General features: G+C 39.9%; 2 protein-coding genes across 2 annotated transcripts; both read left to right on the forward strand.

The window, feature by feature from the left end:
- The first annotated feature begins 10138 nt into the window (after positions 1 to 10138).
- LOC110749751 (UDP-glycosyltransferase 83A1-like) lies at positions 10139 to 11941 on the forward strand. The gene is made up of 2 exons (XM_021949931.2): positions 10139 to 10779; positions 10893 to 11941. Exons 1-2 carry the CDS (start codon positions 10299 to 10301, stop codon positions 11774 to 11776), a joined length of 1365 nt encoding a protein of 454 aa, XP_021805623.1. The 5' UTR covers positions 10139 to 10298; the 3' UTR covers positions 11777 to 11941.
- Positions 11942 to 12808: 867 nt separating this feature from the next.
- LOC110750411 (UDP-glycosyltransferase 83A1-like) lies at positions 12809 to 14525 on the forward strand. Its single transcript, XM_088251185.1, has 2 exons — positions 12809 to 13302; positions 13642 to 14525. Exons 1-2 carry the CDS (start codon positions 12819 to 12821, stop codon positions 14523 to 14525), a joined length of 1368 nt encoding a protein of 455 aa, XP_088107311.1. The 5' UTR covers positions 12809 to 12818.
- The last annotated feature ends 754 nt before the right edge of the window (positions 14526 to 15279 follow it).

The following is a 15279-nucleotide window of genomic DNA, read 5'->3' on the forward strand; positions in this document are numbered from 1 at the left end:
TAGCAAGAAAGGCATCTTGCCAAAGAGAGAAACATTTCTCTCTAATTGTTCTTTGCTTTGTATCATTGTTTTCTCTTCAATTGTTGTGAGAGTGAGACTTGGGTGTATTTGGGGCTTTGGGTTTTCTTGAGTGATAAACACTTTGTATACTCTCTTTGATTATAGTGAATTACTCCGTCGTCTCCAAACTGGATGTAGGCATTGCCGAACCAGTATAAATCTTGGTGTTCTTGTTGGTGTTGTTTTGTGTTCCATTTATCTCCTGCCAGTTGTTGTTTATTTTTCACTCGCAATTGGTTGACGCTTCCGCACAACAAGTGGTATCAGAGCTCCAGTTTTCGACTGGGGTTTCGTAGGAGTGAAAAATTCGTCGGAGCTACAGTTCCGTGAATAGTGTCGGTGCTACAGTCCGTGAACAGTGAACTGCTACAGTCGTGAACAGTGCTGTATTTGTGAACAGTGCCGGAGTAGATGGCTGGAGATAAAGACGAACTTGTGAAGGAGAAGGAGTCGACATCGTCTTCGTCGGCACCTACATCCAATAGACATCCTATCGCTACTACAAGGTTAGAGGTTGATAAATTCAATGGCTCTAATAATTTTGGTATGTGGCAATGTGAAGTTATGGATGTGTTGTATCAACAAGAGTTGGATATGGTTCTGGAGGATAAACCAGAAGATATTGATGACAAGCAGTGGACGCGAATTAATCTTCATGCTTGTGCTGCTATTCGATCGTTCCTTGATAAGGAGTTGAAATACCCGTATATGAAGGAAACTTCTGCTAAGGAGTTTTGGACGAAATTGGAGGAGAAGTATATGACCAAGAGCGCAGGAAATCGGCTCTTCTTGAAGAAGCGACTCTTCCGATTTCAATATCGTTCAGGTATTTCTATGCACGAACACCTCAATGATTATAATAAAATACTTGCTGATTTAGCAAACCTTGATGTGAAAATTCCTGACGAGGATAAGGCACTATGTTTGTTAAATTCATTGCCTGATGATTATGATCATTTGACAACTACTTTGTTGTATGGAAAATCCGAGGTGAAACTTGAGGAGGTGTCTGCGGCGTTGGTGAATCATGAGTGTCGTAAGAAGGAATTGAAGACTCAAAATCCACAAACCGAGGCACTGGTTGCAAGGGGTCGAACAGAGGAAAGAAAATCTGGGAAGCGGGGAAAATCTCGTTCAAAGTCACGAGGGAAGTTTCCTGCTAAAGATGAATGTGCCTTTTGTCGCCAAAAGGGTCATTGGAAGAAAGACTGCCCCAAATTGAAGAACAAAGAGAAGGAGAAAGCGAGTTCTGAAGCAAATGTTGCAGATGATGATTTCGAGTTTGCTTTGGCTAGTTCATCTGCTGATGGTCACTCCGAGGAGTGGATTTTGGATTCAGGTTGCACCTATCATATGTGTCCCATACGAGAATGGTTTTCTAGCTTCGAGGAGCTGGATGGTGGAGTTGTTTTGATGGGCAATAATAATGCCTGCAAAACACAAGGGATAGGCAAAATCTGTTTGAAGATGCATGATGGAACAGTCAGAGAATTGAGTGATGTTCGGTATGTACCGGATATGAGGAAGAATCTCATCTCATTGGGCGCTTTGGAATCCAAGGGTCTCAAGATCACCATGGAAGGTGGAGTTCTTAAAGCTGTGTACGGGGCACTAGTGGTGATGAAAGGTACAAGACGAAATAACTTGTATTTCTTACAGGGGAGTACAGTTATTGGTGGAGCAGCTGTCACCGAAGCTGCTGACGCAGATAGCACAGACACCACGAGGTTATGGCATATGCGTCTTGGGCATGCTGGTGAAAAAGCGTTGCAAGGATTGGTGAAGCAAGGCTTATTGAAGGGTGCAAAGGCATGCAAATTGGAATTTTGTGAACACTGTGTGCTTGGTAAGCAAACTAGAGTGAAATTTGATACCGCTATTCACCACACTAATGGCACTCTAGATTATGTTCACACTGATGTTTGGGGACCTTCCAAGAATGCATCTTGGGGAGGTAGCCATTATTTTGTCTCTTTTGTTGATGACTTCTCTAGAAGAATATGGGTGTACACCATGAAGCGTAAAGATGAAGTCTTGAAGATATTCCTGAAGTGGAAAAAGATGATTGAAACGCAAAGCGGTCGAAAGATCAAGACTCTCAGATCAGATAATGGTGGTGAATATAAGTCTGATCCTTTCTTGAAAGTTTGTCAAGATGAGGGTATTGTGAGGCACTTCACGGTTAGGGAGACACCGCAACAGAATGGGGTGGCGGAGCGCATGAACCGTACTTTGCTTGAGAAAGTTCGGTGTATGTTGTCTAATGCTGGATTAGGCAAGGCGTTTTGGGCTGAGGCAATTAGTTATGCAAGCCATCTCATTAATCGGTTGCCTGCTGCTGCGAACGAGGGGAAAACACCCATGGAGGTATGGTCTGGTAAACCTTGTACTGATTACAAGTATTTACACATATTTGGTTGTTCTGCTTACTACCATGTCAGGGAAAGCAAGTTGGATCCAAGAGCAAAGAAAGCTCTATTTATGGGCTTTAGCACTGGCGTGAAGGGATACCGACTCTGGTGTCCAGATGAGAAGAAATTTGTTGTAAGCAGAGATGTGACTTTTGATGAGACTGCTATGGTTAATCAGAACAAGCATGAAGGTGAAATTGAAGCTACCAAGACCATGAGTAGTTCAAAGCAGGTGGAGTTACTAAAGACTCCAGTTGTTCCAGTAAGGTCTGATGTTACAGACATTAGCCCTACAGTTGATTCTGATGATGAGGACAAGGATGATGAAGAGGAGGCACCTACCCAAGAGCCTCCACAGCAATAAGATTACATTGCAAACAGAAGATCGAGAAGGGAAATTCGGAAGCCTGCTCGGTTTACTGATATTGTGGCATATGCACTTCCCGTTATTGAAGATGATATTCCATCCGCCTACAAAGAAGCTGTCAGAAGTTCAGAAAGCGTGGAGTGGAAGAAATCTATGGATGAGGAGATGAAATCTCTTCATAAAAATGAGACTTGGAAGCTGGTTCAGTTACCAAAGGGGAAGAAAGCAATTGGTTGTAAATGGGTGTATGCCAAGAAGATGGAATCTTTGGGAAAAGACAATGTAAGATTCAAAGCCAGATTGGTAGCAAAAGGCTATGCTCAGAAGGAAGGCATTGACTACAATGAGGTATTTTCTCCTGTAGTAAAACATTCTTCTATTCGTATTTTGTTGGCTTTGGTTGCGCAGTTTGACCTTGAGCTGGCTCAACTTGATGTCAAGACTGCTTTCTTACATGGTGATTTGGAGGAAGAAATCTATATGTCTCAACCAGAAGGTTTTAAGGTTGCTGGTAAGGAAAATTGGGTTTGCAAATTGCAGAAATCATTGTATGGCTTGAAGCAGTCTCCAAGACAATGGTACAAGCGATTTGATAGGTTTATGATCGGGCATGAGTACACAAGAAGTCATTATGACCATTGTGTATACTTTCGCAAGCTGCAAGATGGAACCTTCATTTATCTGCTTTTATATGTTGATGATATGCTGATAGCATGTAAAAGCAAAGTGGAGATTGAAAGGTTGAAGACTCAACTGAGTAATGAATTTGAGATGAAGGACTTGGGAGAAGCTCGGAAGATACTAGGTATGGAAATTGAAAGAGATAGAGCGAAGGGCAAGATTAGTCTGTGTCAGATGCAGTACTTGAAGAAGGTACTACAGCGATTCGGGATGAATGAAAATTCAAAACCGGTTAGTACACCTCTTGCCCCTCATTTCAAACTTAGTGCTTCCATGTCTCCTAAAACTGATGAGGAGAGTCATTACATGACTCAAATTCCATATGCAAGTGCTGTTGGTAGTTTGATGTATGCTATGGTGTGTACTAGGCCTGATATTTCACAAGCTGTTAGTATTGTTAGTAGATATATGCATAATCCAGGAAAAGGGCATTGGCAAGCTGTGAAATGGATTCTACGGTATATTCTGGGTACTGTGGATGTTGGTTTATTGTTTCAGCAGAATAAAGATTCTGGTCAATGTGTTGTTGGATATGTGGATTCTGATTACGCAGGTGATTTGGACAAGCGTAGGTCCACTACAGGTTTTGTATTCACTATTGCTGGAGGTCCAGTGAGTTGGAGGTCGATTCTGCAATCTACAGTTGCTTTATCGACTACTGAGGCGGAATACATGGCAGTAACAGAAGCTATAAAGGAAGCCATTTGGCTTCAAGGGTTGCTTGATGACTTGGGGGTTCAACAGGACCATGTGGATGTTCATTGTGACAGTCAGAGTGCTATTTATTTAGCAAAGAATCAAGTTCATCATGCACGTACGAAACACATTGACGTACGATTCCATTTTGTACGTGAGATTGTTGAAGAGGGAGATATTCTTCTTGAGAAGATTGGGACCGCCGACAATCCTACTGATATGTTGACTAAGCCAGTTTCGTTGTTCAAGTTTAAGCATTGCTTAGACTTGATTGGAATTAATAAAATTTGTTGATTGCCCCTTGGGGGATTGGGAGACGACCATTGGGAGTGTTACTATGAGAGTTTGTTACATGTTGAGCCAAGGTGGAGATTGTTGAAAGTTGGCTCAAATGTAGAAGAATTTTGGAGTTGCCCATGTGAGTCAAAGTTAGTTGCCCATGTGAGTAAATGTTGGCTTACTATGAGGTCAAAAAGGGTGGATTGTTTGGTAGCCATCCATTGGTAAGTTTGGTAGCCAACAAATGAATAGTTGAAGCTTGCATTCACACTCTTGCATTTTTGGCTATAAATTGGAAGCAAATGGTTCCATTTGAAGCATCTCACCAAGTGTTGAGTAGAAGAGGAAAAATAGCAAGAAAGGCATCTTGCCAAAGAGAGAAACATTTCTCTCTAATTGTTCTTTGCTTTGTATCATTGTTTTCTCTTCAATTGTTGTGAGAGTGAGACTTGGGTGTATTTGGGGCTTTGGGTTTTCTTGAGTGATAAACACTTTGTATACTCTCTTTGATTATAGTGAATTACTCCGTCGTCTCCAAACTGGATGTAGGCATTGCCGAACCAGTATAAATCTTGGTGTTCTTGTTGGTGTTGTTTTGTGTTCCATTTATCTCCTGCCAGTTGTTGTTTATTTTTCACTCGCAATTGGTTGACGCTTCCGCACAACAATAGGAACTAGACCTAGTACTAACTCAAATGAATCTTATGATGGCTATGGTTATGTCATGTCTGATTATAGTGGAACTAGTTATGGAGCTCAAGATGATGAAACAGATTATGGACCTACTAGTTTGGTTAATCCTAATTATCCCATATATAGGAGGACATTAGGGAGCTCAAGAGAGACGTATGTGCACCATGTTCAACACATGGCTTACAAAGTTGTTCCTCATTGTTTCAACCTCATAGGAGCTTTTCATTTATGTAGATGGACACTTATCTAAATTGTAATACAATGTTTAAACAAACTAAGGATTTATGCATGGTTTATTCATTCTAATCAACATTTTATTTTCAAACTTTTCATTAACGCGCATTACATACCACTTATATTTCATCATATGTACATCTTATTATTAGTAAATTTTGAGTTTTATTTGTTTAATACATTCATTGATAATGTAAATAACATTTATGCAAGTTTTACACCAAAATTATGTGTTTCAATGCCTATATCTGTCATTTTTGTTGATTTTTTTCCGATACCTAAAACGATAACGATATATCCCCCGAAATATCCGTAAATTGGAGGCCCAATATTATTTGCACGGCCGATATTTTAATCCTTGGCCACAAGCTTCTTATGCCAAGCTAAGAATTTATCTGTAAGCAACTATTGTTTTTGTTGGTGAAAATAACCAGGGTGCTTCCTAAGGCACCACTAACCTTTCGAAGCATTCTTGGGGTCTGATTCTTGAACTCAGACACATGGGGTAATTTCACCCATTTACTCCTTATGGCAGCCCATCCCATTTGTAGCTGCTATAACAAAAAAGCCCCCACAATAGGATTAACTATTGCAACTGAAATACTATTGTAACTCCCTAATACTTCCCTGCAAATCGAGCGCACATAGCATAGCAAGATTTGAATGAAGAAACTATATAGTAATGGATATGGTGACAACAGTCGGTTGTAGTAGTCCAGTAAGGGGAACCAAAAAGAAGAACTCCAATGTCCAAAGTTGCAATAGCGGCATGAGAGAAACATTGTAAATATAACGCCCATTGAAAGGCAGGAAGTGAAGCAGCGCATGGGCTCATGGAAGGAAAGAAAAAATGATGGGCTGACATACAAGTCAAATGGACCTAGGAAACAACTTTAGGCACCTGAGAAACATAACTCTACCTAGGAATCACCCTCTAGGTAGGATAAAGAGCATGCGGTAAGCGAGAAAAGAAGTAGCCATGTAGAAAAATAAAAGTTGCCCAAAATTAAAAAATAGTTACACCCATAGGAAGAGAGGAAGTGGAAACAAAAGAAAATTCATCACATGGTAAGCAGAAAGGGATGCGTGCAGAGAGAGCAGAAGGAATATTTGAAGGGAATAATTGGGTTAAGAGAGGATGCGGCACAGTAGTAGAGGATAGAAGGTGAAAGCAACTTGGGACACAAAGAAAAGAAAAAGAGAGCATGGGCAAGTTTGAATTTCAAAGCACCATAAAAACAATAAAATAAGGTATGGGGAAGAAAGCCACGTGGGAACTGATAAGAAATAAAGAAAAGATCATCACAAGAGCATAAAGGCCCATAGAGATTAAAATAAAGAGGGATTATTGACCCAAAAAATAATAATAACTAATAAAGAAGGAAACCAAGTGAGACATAGAAATGAAAAGAGAGTGGGGGCAAAACACATAGAGAGAAAATCCTTTCAAAATAAAGATGGAAAAAGGAGAGAAAAAGAGGAGAAAAGTGAACACCCATCAAAAGGAGAAAGTAGTCAAGAGAGAGAGAGTGAGAGAACACAAGATGCGAAGGAACGCATGGTCTCATGGAAGGAAGGAAACTCAAGATGCCAGAGACAACCCATGACAGGGAGAGAGAAAACACAATTGAAAATAAGAAAAGAGAATACCCCAGTAATATAAAAGAATTATAAAGAAAAGAAGACAATACCAGTAACAGAGAAGAAGAAAGGCAGTGCAAAAAAGCAGTGAAGAAGACAGAGACCAGCAGTAAAATCAAAGAAAGAGATTGGGCATAAGAGGGGAGGAGAACACCGGTTTAGTAGAGATAGAGCGTGAAAGGTCGATACAAAAGCTGCAACACAGAGATACCAAGTCGGCAACACACAAGGGCTGCGCAAAGGGAATAGTGGCAATGTAGCACGGCAGAGAAGGCTCAACGAGCATTGACGAGGCTCACAGAGGAAATAGAGACGGCTAGGTGAACGATGACGGTCAACATCAACAAACAAGAGGAAAAATATGGAAACCATGATAGAGAAACCATCAGAAAAACATGGGAGAGAGAAACCACGATCGTAGACTAGGATAAGGCTTGGCGAGTGTTGATGAGGCTCGCAGAGGGAAGAGAGACGGCTCTGCGAGAGAGACGGCGTGACGGAGACAAAGAAGTGGAGAGAGATTTCAAGAGAAAGAGGGAAACAATGATAGAGAGGTGTGGTCTCTGAGGGAAAACAAAGATCTGCCCATGATGTCAAGAGACGGACATGGATGAGGAGTGGGACTAGGTATGTGAGGAGTGGAAGAGGCACTGAACTGTGGAGGAGAGGAAAAAAAAACCAATATTCATCTTTGAGAAGTAGAGAGGAAAAAGGAACAAACACCTTTACGGGTGAGGAGTGTCAACGACTCTCAATGTTGGAAACTGAAGTATCGCAAATCAGCGTTAGCCATTAACTCTGATACTATGTAGAAACTGATTTTCCCTTATATTATTCATATGATCATTATACAATATATATATATATATATAAGTCTATAGAGAATATATAAAGTTATAAAAAGCCATTATCTTAAACATAAATATGGAGTTATGGCATAATAATAACGTAACTGACAACTGATTTTTTTTTTTCATTAGTAGAATTAACTATTATAACTGAAATACTACTGTAACTCCCTAATACACTTTAAGATCTTGTTGTCGATGGACTATAAGACATGCACACACAAACCAAGAATAAATACACACACCCCAAGAAGAGTGATAAAGCAAACACAACAAAAACACAAGATTTATAGAGGTTCGGTAACTTTCCTACATCCTCTCGGGTGTCTACTTTCTGGCTCTACAATGAAGAGCCCTCAACTCCAAAGAGGGACACGCCCAGCTCAAATACAGCAAACCCACCCAAGCTCACCAAGAGCAAACCGCATTGTTCCTAAGCAAGAGCTCCAGCAAGCTCTCCTATTTTCACCTCAAGCTGCTCCCAGCTAAACAAAGGCTCTCAAGCCCTCAATTGTAAAACCCTCTCATAAATACAACAAATACAAACAGTGGACATAGCCCAATTTCAAGGGTGAACCACTCAAATCCTTGTCTTATATGCGTGTGATTGTGATTTTACTGTCGTATGGTGTTGATCCGCAAAATCGGTATCAACAACCCTTTTCTATTTATTAGCGTGTCGAGGTTATTGTTTCATTATTTTTGTTTGAGCAAGCTCGTTAGCTCTGGTAATTTTCTTGTGAGAGCTCGTCATTTATTTTTTTTGCTTTGAATTTGTCCCATTTTCGTTTGTTCTTGGTGCGATTTGTTTTAGATCTTGGCGATGTCTTTGTATTGGAAGAGGTATGAACTGTAGGCTTTGTTTTTTTTTTTTTTTCAACTTCTTTGGATCGTCGTTGTGATGTTCTGTTATTGATTTGTGTTTTAATTTTCTCTTCAGGTATTCTTTAAATTTTAGAAAGATATAGCATTGCATCGCAGTTTCAGTTTTAGTACAGTTAGGTAAATATGTTATCATTAGATATCAATATCAGTATGATTTTTGAAGTTAACGGAAATTATGAAATTTTCTCATCAATGGATATGTCTTTTTTGACTTTGTTTAATTACTTGTTTTCATGATGGCTTTGCCTTTTGGTTCGTTAATTTATTATGATGGTTGCAGTGCAATTTGTTTTTTGTTTAAGTATAATTTGTTGAGCATGTATCATGATTGAATTTGAGTAAAAAATTTTGTGAAGTATATGTATTGAAATTTATAAAATTCTCTCTATATTTTAAGTTGATTTGTTGATTATTGTAATCATGGATGTGCTTTTTAGAGTTCTTTGCACATTATTGTTGTTGCAGCTTGATCAGAAACTTGGTGTATGTTTGGTTGCTTTACAATTTTGTTTGTTGGTTGGTTGCTTTACAAACTGTGACAAAATTGGAACATGTTATAAGGACATTGAAATTAATAATAATTGGCAGGCCTTTCTTTACCATGACAAACTTCAATTATACTTTTCTTTGCAGGAACTGCCATAAAGAAACAAGTAATTAAGTTATTATCACCAGATATGCCTGGCATGAACACAGCAAACTTGGTGTGGGCATGCCTTTGGCAGCAAGGCTTTGCCGAAAAATGTGTGTTTGAACTTATGGTCAGAATTAAACAACCAATCAATGAAATTAGCAGACCTTGGGCCTGCAGCATCTACCATGGCCGCAGAGAGATTCTACCAGGGCCACTTTTGGAAACTTGTGGCCAGGAGACTTGTTTGAACTGGCTTGACCAACAACCACCACAAACAGTCATATATGTTGCTTTTGGTGGTTTCCTGAGTCACTGTGGTTGGAATTCCACCAAGGAAGGTGTGAGCTATGGGGTGCCTTTCTTGTGCTGGCCTTACTTTGCTGATCAGTTTCTCAATCAAAGCTACATTTGTGATATTTGGAAGGTTGGTTTGGTCTTTGATCGAGATGGGAGTAGGATCATTACCCACAGAGAAATCACAAAATAAGCTGGTGTAAACTACAAGAACAGAAACCAAAACCCAGTTTCCATATTTAACATCTTCAATATTTCCACAAAGAATGAAAGGTAGTTCCATCAATTATAGAACAAAGTATAAAACAATAGAGTGAAGAAACTAAAGCCATTCACTGAAAGGATCAGCAAAACAACATCATAGTAAACCAAAAAAGAAATGAACTATGAAATCTAAACAAAAGAGACAAAATGGTTGATTCCCCAACTTTGGATTCAAATGAGAACAATGCCAATGAAGACAACACCTAAGTAATGCCGCCTAAACCAATGCTCCAAGCTCCTATATATGATACGATTCAGAAACCACATTAAAAAAACATCTTCAAGCGAAAAAGGAAAATTCAGGAACAAAAATGAGCAACCCACATATAGTAGCTGTTCCTTTTCCAGCACAAGGCCATGTGATTCCCTTGATGGAGTTGTCACAATGCTTAGTTAACCAGGGCTTCACAGTCACATTTGTGAACACAGACTACAATCACAAGAGAGTCGTGAATGCCTTGGCTGATGAAAGTCAGTTCACGGATCGTATTCATCTAGTTTCACTTCCAGATGGCTTAGAGCCCTGGGAGGACAGGAATGAGCTAGGACAGTTATGTGAAGCAATACAAAGAGTCATGCCTGGGAAGTTAGAAGAGCTAATAGAGAAGATCAATGAAGGGAAAGGTGACAAAGTCACTTGTGTCATTGCTGATGAGAGTTCCGGGTGGGCTCTGGAAGTAGCAGAGAAACTGAATATCAGGAGAGTTGCCTTCTGGCCCGCAGCAGCTGCGCTTTTGGCTTTGCAATTCTCTATCCCAAAGTTAATTCATGAAGGAATCATTAACGACGATGGTATGATCCTTTTTCATGTGAATATTATGGAACACTATCATGTAATATTTTGTCCAACAAGTTCTTTAATTCTGTTATTGTCTTTTCTTTTCATAGTCATTCACTTTTGGCAGGAACTGTCCCAAGAAGCCAGATAATGCAGTTAGCACCAAACATGCCCACCATGAAAACCGCAGACTTTGTGTGGGCATGCATTGGTGACTTAACCACTCAGAAAATAGTATTTCAAGTTATGGTAAGAAACAACAAGACCGTGAAATTGGCAGAGTGGATTGTTTGCAACTCAGCATATGAACTTGAGCTAGCAGCATTTGCCATGGCACCAGAGATGTTACCAATAGGCCCGCTTTTGGCAAGCAGCCGGCTTGGAAATTCAGCAGGCTACTTTTGGCCACAAGACTCAACTTGCTTACAGTGGTTGGATCAACAACCAGCTAGCTCAGTCATCTATGTTGCATTTGGCAGCTTCACAGTTTTTGATCGAACCCAATTCCAAGAACTGGCTCTGGCTCTTGAGCTGTCCCAAAGAAAATTCCTCTGGGTTGTGAGGCCAGATATCACTGACAAAACATCTGATCCCTACCCAGAAGGATATCAAGAGCGTGTAGCCTCTCGCGGTCTGATGGTGGGTTGGGCACCTCAACAAAAGGTTCTGGCTCATCCTTCCATTGCTTGCTTCTTAAGCCACTGTGGTTGGAACTCTACCATGGAAGGTGTAAGCAATGGGGTTCCTTTCTTGTGCTGGCCATACTTTGCTGACCAGTTCCTTAATGAGAGCTACATTTGTGATGTCTGGAAGGTGGGATTGAAGTTCAACAAGAATGAAAGTGGGATCATACCACAAGGAGAAATCAACAAGAAGGTGGAACAACTGCTTGGTGATGAAAATTTCAAAGCAAGAGCTTCCAAACTCAAGGAAATGGCCATGACCAATACCAAAGAAGGTGGCCAATCTCACAGGATCTTTAAGAACTTTATTGAATGGATGAAGGCATAGGCAAGTCGCCTATCCTTTTCATTCGATATGAACAAAAGGAAAAAGGCAACACAGAAAATGTGCCAATAGATCTGGTTCAAGTATTAATAATATAAGACCAATACCTCAGCTGATGTACTAATGCAATAATTAATAGAAAAGATAAAAGCATAGGGAAACTTTCAATCTTTTTTTCTGTCCTTGTTGCCTCTTGTGTGCATGTCTGTGCGCTTCCGTTCTTTTTCCTGAAAAAAAAAATAATTAGGAGGAGAAGCAACACCAGACACCAAAAGGCATCATTTTCTGGGCAACCATATTACTGCTGTGAAATTCAGACCCAAAAAAAAAAAAAATTACTGCTGTGAAATGTGGCCCCAAGGTTTAAAAACATATTATTCACAGAGAATTAAACACCAAGTCTAACCTAGCACCTAGCAGGAAAGAATTATACTCAATCGCTGAAAGGCCCTAGGTTGTAGATATCTTCATAGCACTGCTCACTAAAGAATAAGACTGCAGCATATGATTTGTCAGATTATATATGTTTCTATTAGCTTGACCATTTCACCATCTCAACGTCATCGAACTTTTGATACTGACAATCACTCTCATGGCCAATGAGATTGATGATAGCATGGTAACATCTTTGTCTATTGTTCGAAAAAGGAGTTTTCTTGAAAGGAACTGAGACCAAGTTGGTGTAAGCTACAAAATAGAATTCAATACTTCCACAAAGAATGAAAGAACATCAGTGACAAAACAAGAATATAAAACAACAGATTGATGAAACTAAAGCCGTAGCATCAACAAGATTACAACACAATAAACTAAAAGAGGCATGAACTCAATAACAAATAGATAGATATAATGAATGGCCTGTAAAGGAAAGAGACAAAATGATTTATTCCCTTCTCTGGGTTAAAATAAGGCCAATGCCCATGAAGACAAAACCTACAGTAATGGCTACTCAACCAATGCCCCAAGCTTGTTCTATATATGGCATGATAAGGAAACTGCATTTGAAAACATCTAGAAGTGGAAAAGGAAAAATCAAGGAAAAAAAATGAGCAAGCCACATATTGTAGCTATTCCTTATCCTGCACAAGGGCATGTAATTCCCTTGATGGAGTTTTCACAATGCTTAGTTAATCATGGTTTCAAAGTCACATTTGTGAACACAGAGCATAATCACAAGCGAGTCGTGAATGCCTTGGCTGATGAAAGTCATATAAGTAGGGATCAGCTCCATCTAGCTTCACTTCCAGATGGCTTAGAACCCTGGGAGGACAGGAGTGAGCTAGGGCAGTTAACTGAAGCATTAAAATGGATCATGCCTGGGAAGTTGGAGGAGCTCATAGAAAATATCAACCAAGGGGAAGGTGACAAAGTCACTTGTGTCATTGCTGATGAGAATTGTGCCTGGGCCCTGGAAGTAGCAGAGAAAATGAAACTCAAGCGGGTTGCCTTTTGGCCTGCATCAGCTGCAGTGTTGACGTTGATTTTCGGTATCCCAAAGTTAATTCATGAAGAAATCATTGACAATGATGGTAAGATCCTCCATCTCTAACCTGTGAATATTATGAAACACTATTATGCAATATTTTAGTCCAACAGGTTCTTAATTTAGATTGATCAAACTCACTTATCAAACTATGCAATAGGATAAGCACAGAAAGAACATATGAAAATATTTCACTAACCTTAAGTAGCAAGGGGACTTATGAGGACATGGAGTTCTTGAGTTCAGTTAAGTGGCATTCTTGAATCCAACATCGCTAATGCCGGAAGATTTAAAGTACTTCGTCAGCACATTACCAATTGATGTGGATTTTGGGGTATCTTCAGTTATTGTCCTAATCTTTTTCATAATCTTTCACTTTTGGCAGGAACTGTATTGAAAAGCCAGAATGTTGACTTGGGACTAAACATGCCCACCATGAACACTAAAGACTTTGTGTGGGCATGCATAGGTGACTTTACCTCTCAGAAAATGATATTTGAGGTAATGTTAAGAATCAACAGGACTCTGAAACTGGTAGAAAGGCTTGTTTGCAACTCAATATATGACTTTGAGCCAGAAGCATTCACCTCGGCGCCTGAAATTTTACCAATAGGCCCACTCTTGGCAAGCAACCGGGTCGGAAATTCAGCAGGCTCCTTTTGGCCACAAGACTCAACTTGCTTGCAGTGGCTGGATCAACAGCCACCCAACTCAGTCATCTATGTTGCATTTGGCAGCTTCACAGTTTTTGATCAAACCCAATTCCAAGAACTGGCTCTGGCTCTTGAGCTATCCCAAAGGCCATTCCTCTGGGTTGTGAGGCCAGATACTACTGACAAGACATGTGATCCATACCCAGAAGGATATCAAGAGCGTGTAGCCTCTCGCGGTCTGATGGTGGGTTGGGCATCTCAGCAAAAGGTTCTAGCTCATCCTTCTATTGCTTGCTTCTTAAGCCACTGTGGTTGGAACTCTACAATAGAAGGTTTAACCAATGGGGTTCCTTTCTTGTGCTGGCCATACTTTGCTGACCAGTTCCTTAATGAGAGCTACATTTCTGATGTTTGGAAGGTGGGGTTGAAGTTCAATAAGAACGAAAATGGGATCATCACTCAAGGAGAAATCAAGAACAAGTTGGAGCAACTGCTTGGTGATGAAAATTTCAAAGCAAGAGCTTCCAAACTCAAGGAATTGGCCATGACCAGTGTCAAAGAAGGTGGCCAATCCAACAAGACCTTTAAGAATTTTATTGAATGGATCAAATCTTAAGCAAGCAAGTTGCCTATCATTTGATTTCGTCTACACAAAATTCAAGGTTTTTTATTTTATTTTATTTATTTATTATACAAGTCTTATTAGGGAAGGGGGAATCGAACCTAGGACATTGAGTGCATAGGTAATTACTACTACTACCTTGAGCTACAAGCCCCTCACCTCAAAATTCAAGTTTGAAGTTCAAGAGTGCACCATATGATATGTCAAAATTCATATGTTTCAGCTATATTTAATGTACAATAATGTATGACAATTTCACCATTTCAATGTCAACGTCAATCAAACGTGTGCCACCTCTAATCACTCTCATCGGCCAATTGATTCAAGTGACCCTAGCATGAAAAGAACACCCTTGTCTATTGCATATTTAACATCTTCAATACCTCCACAAAGAACAACTAAGAAATTACACATTCACCAAAGCATCAAGAATGTTGTGAAATGAACGGTATATGCAGGAATATTGAGCTGCACGTAAAGTTAATAAGACGCAATATTTAACGAGGTTCGGCCAGGCCTACGTCCTCGGAGAGTAGCAGCAGTAACTTGTCCACTATGTAAAATAATAGGGCTACAATTTTATTGTTTACAATGTATATGACTCATGGATTTTTCTCTCTTAGAGAATTTCTCTCTGCTCTCTTTTTCCTCTCCTCTCACTCTCCCTTTCTTTCCTGCCTCTCTGCCTGACTCTCTTTCTTCTCCCAGTTGGGTGTGTAAAATGCAAGGGAAGGATGAAGCCTTTTTA

The sequence above is a fragment of the Prunus avium genome, chromosome 3, assembly GCF_965620075.1.
Source record: "Prunus avium chromosome 3, drPruAviu1.hap1.1, whole genome shotgun sequence".
Classification (NCBI taxonomy): Eukaryota; Viridiplantae; Streptophyta; class Magnoliopsida; order Rosales; family Rosaceae; genus Prunus; species Prunus avium.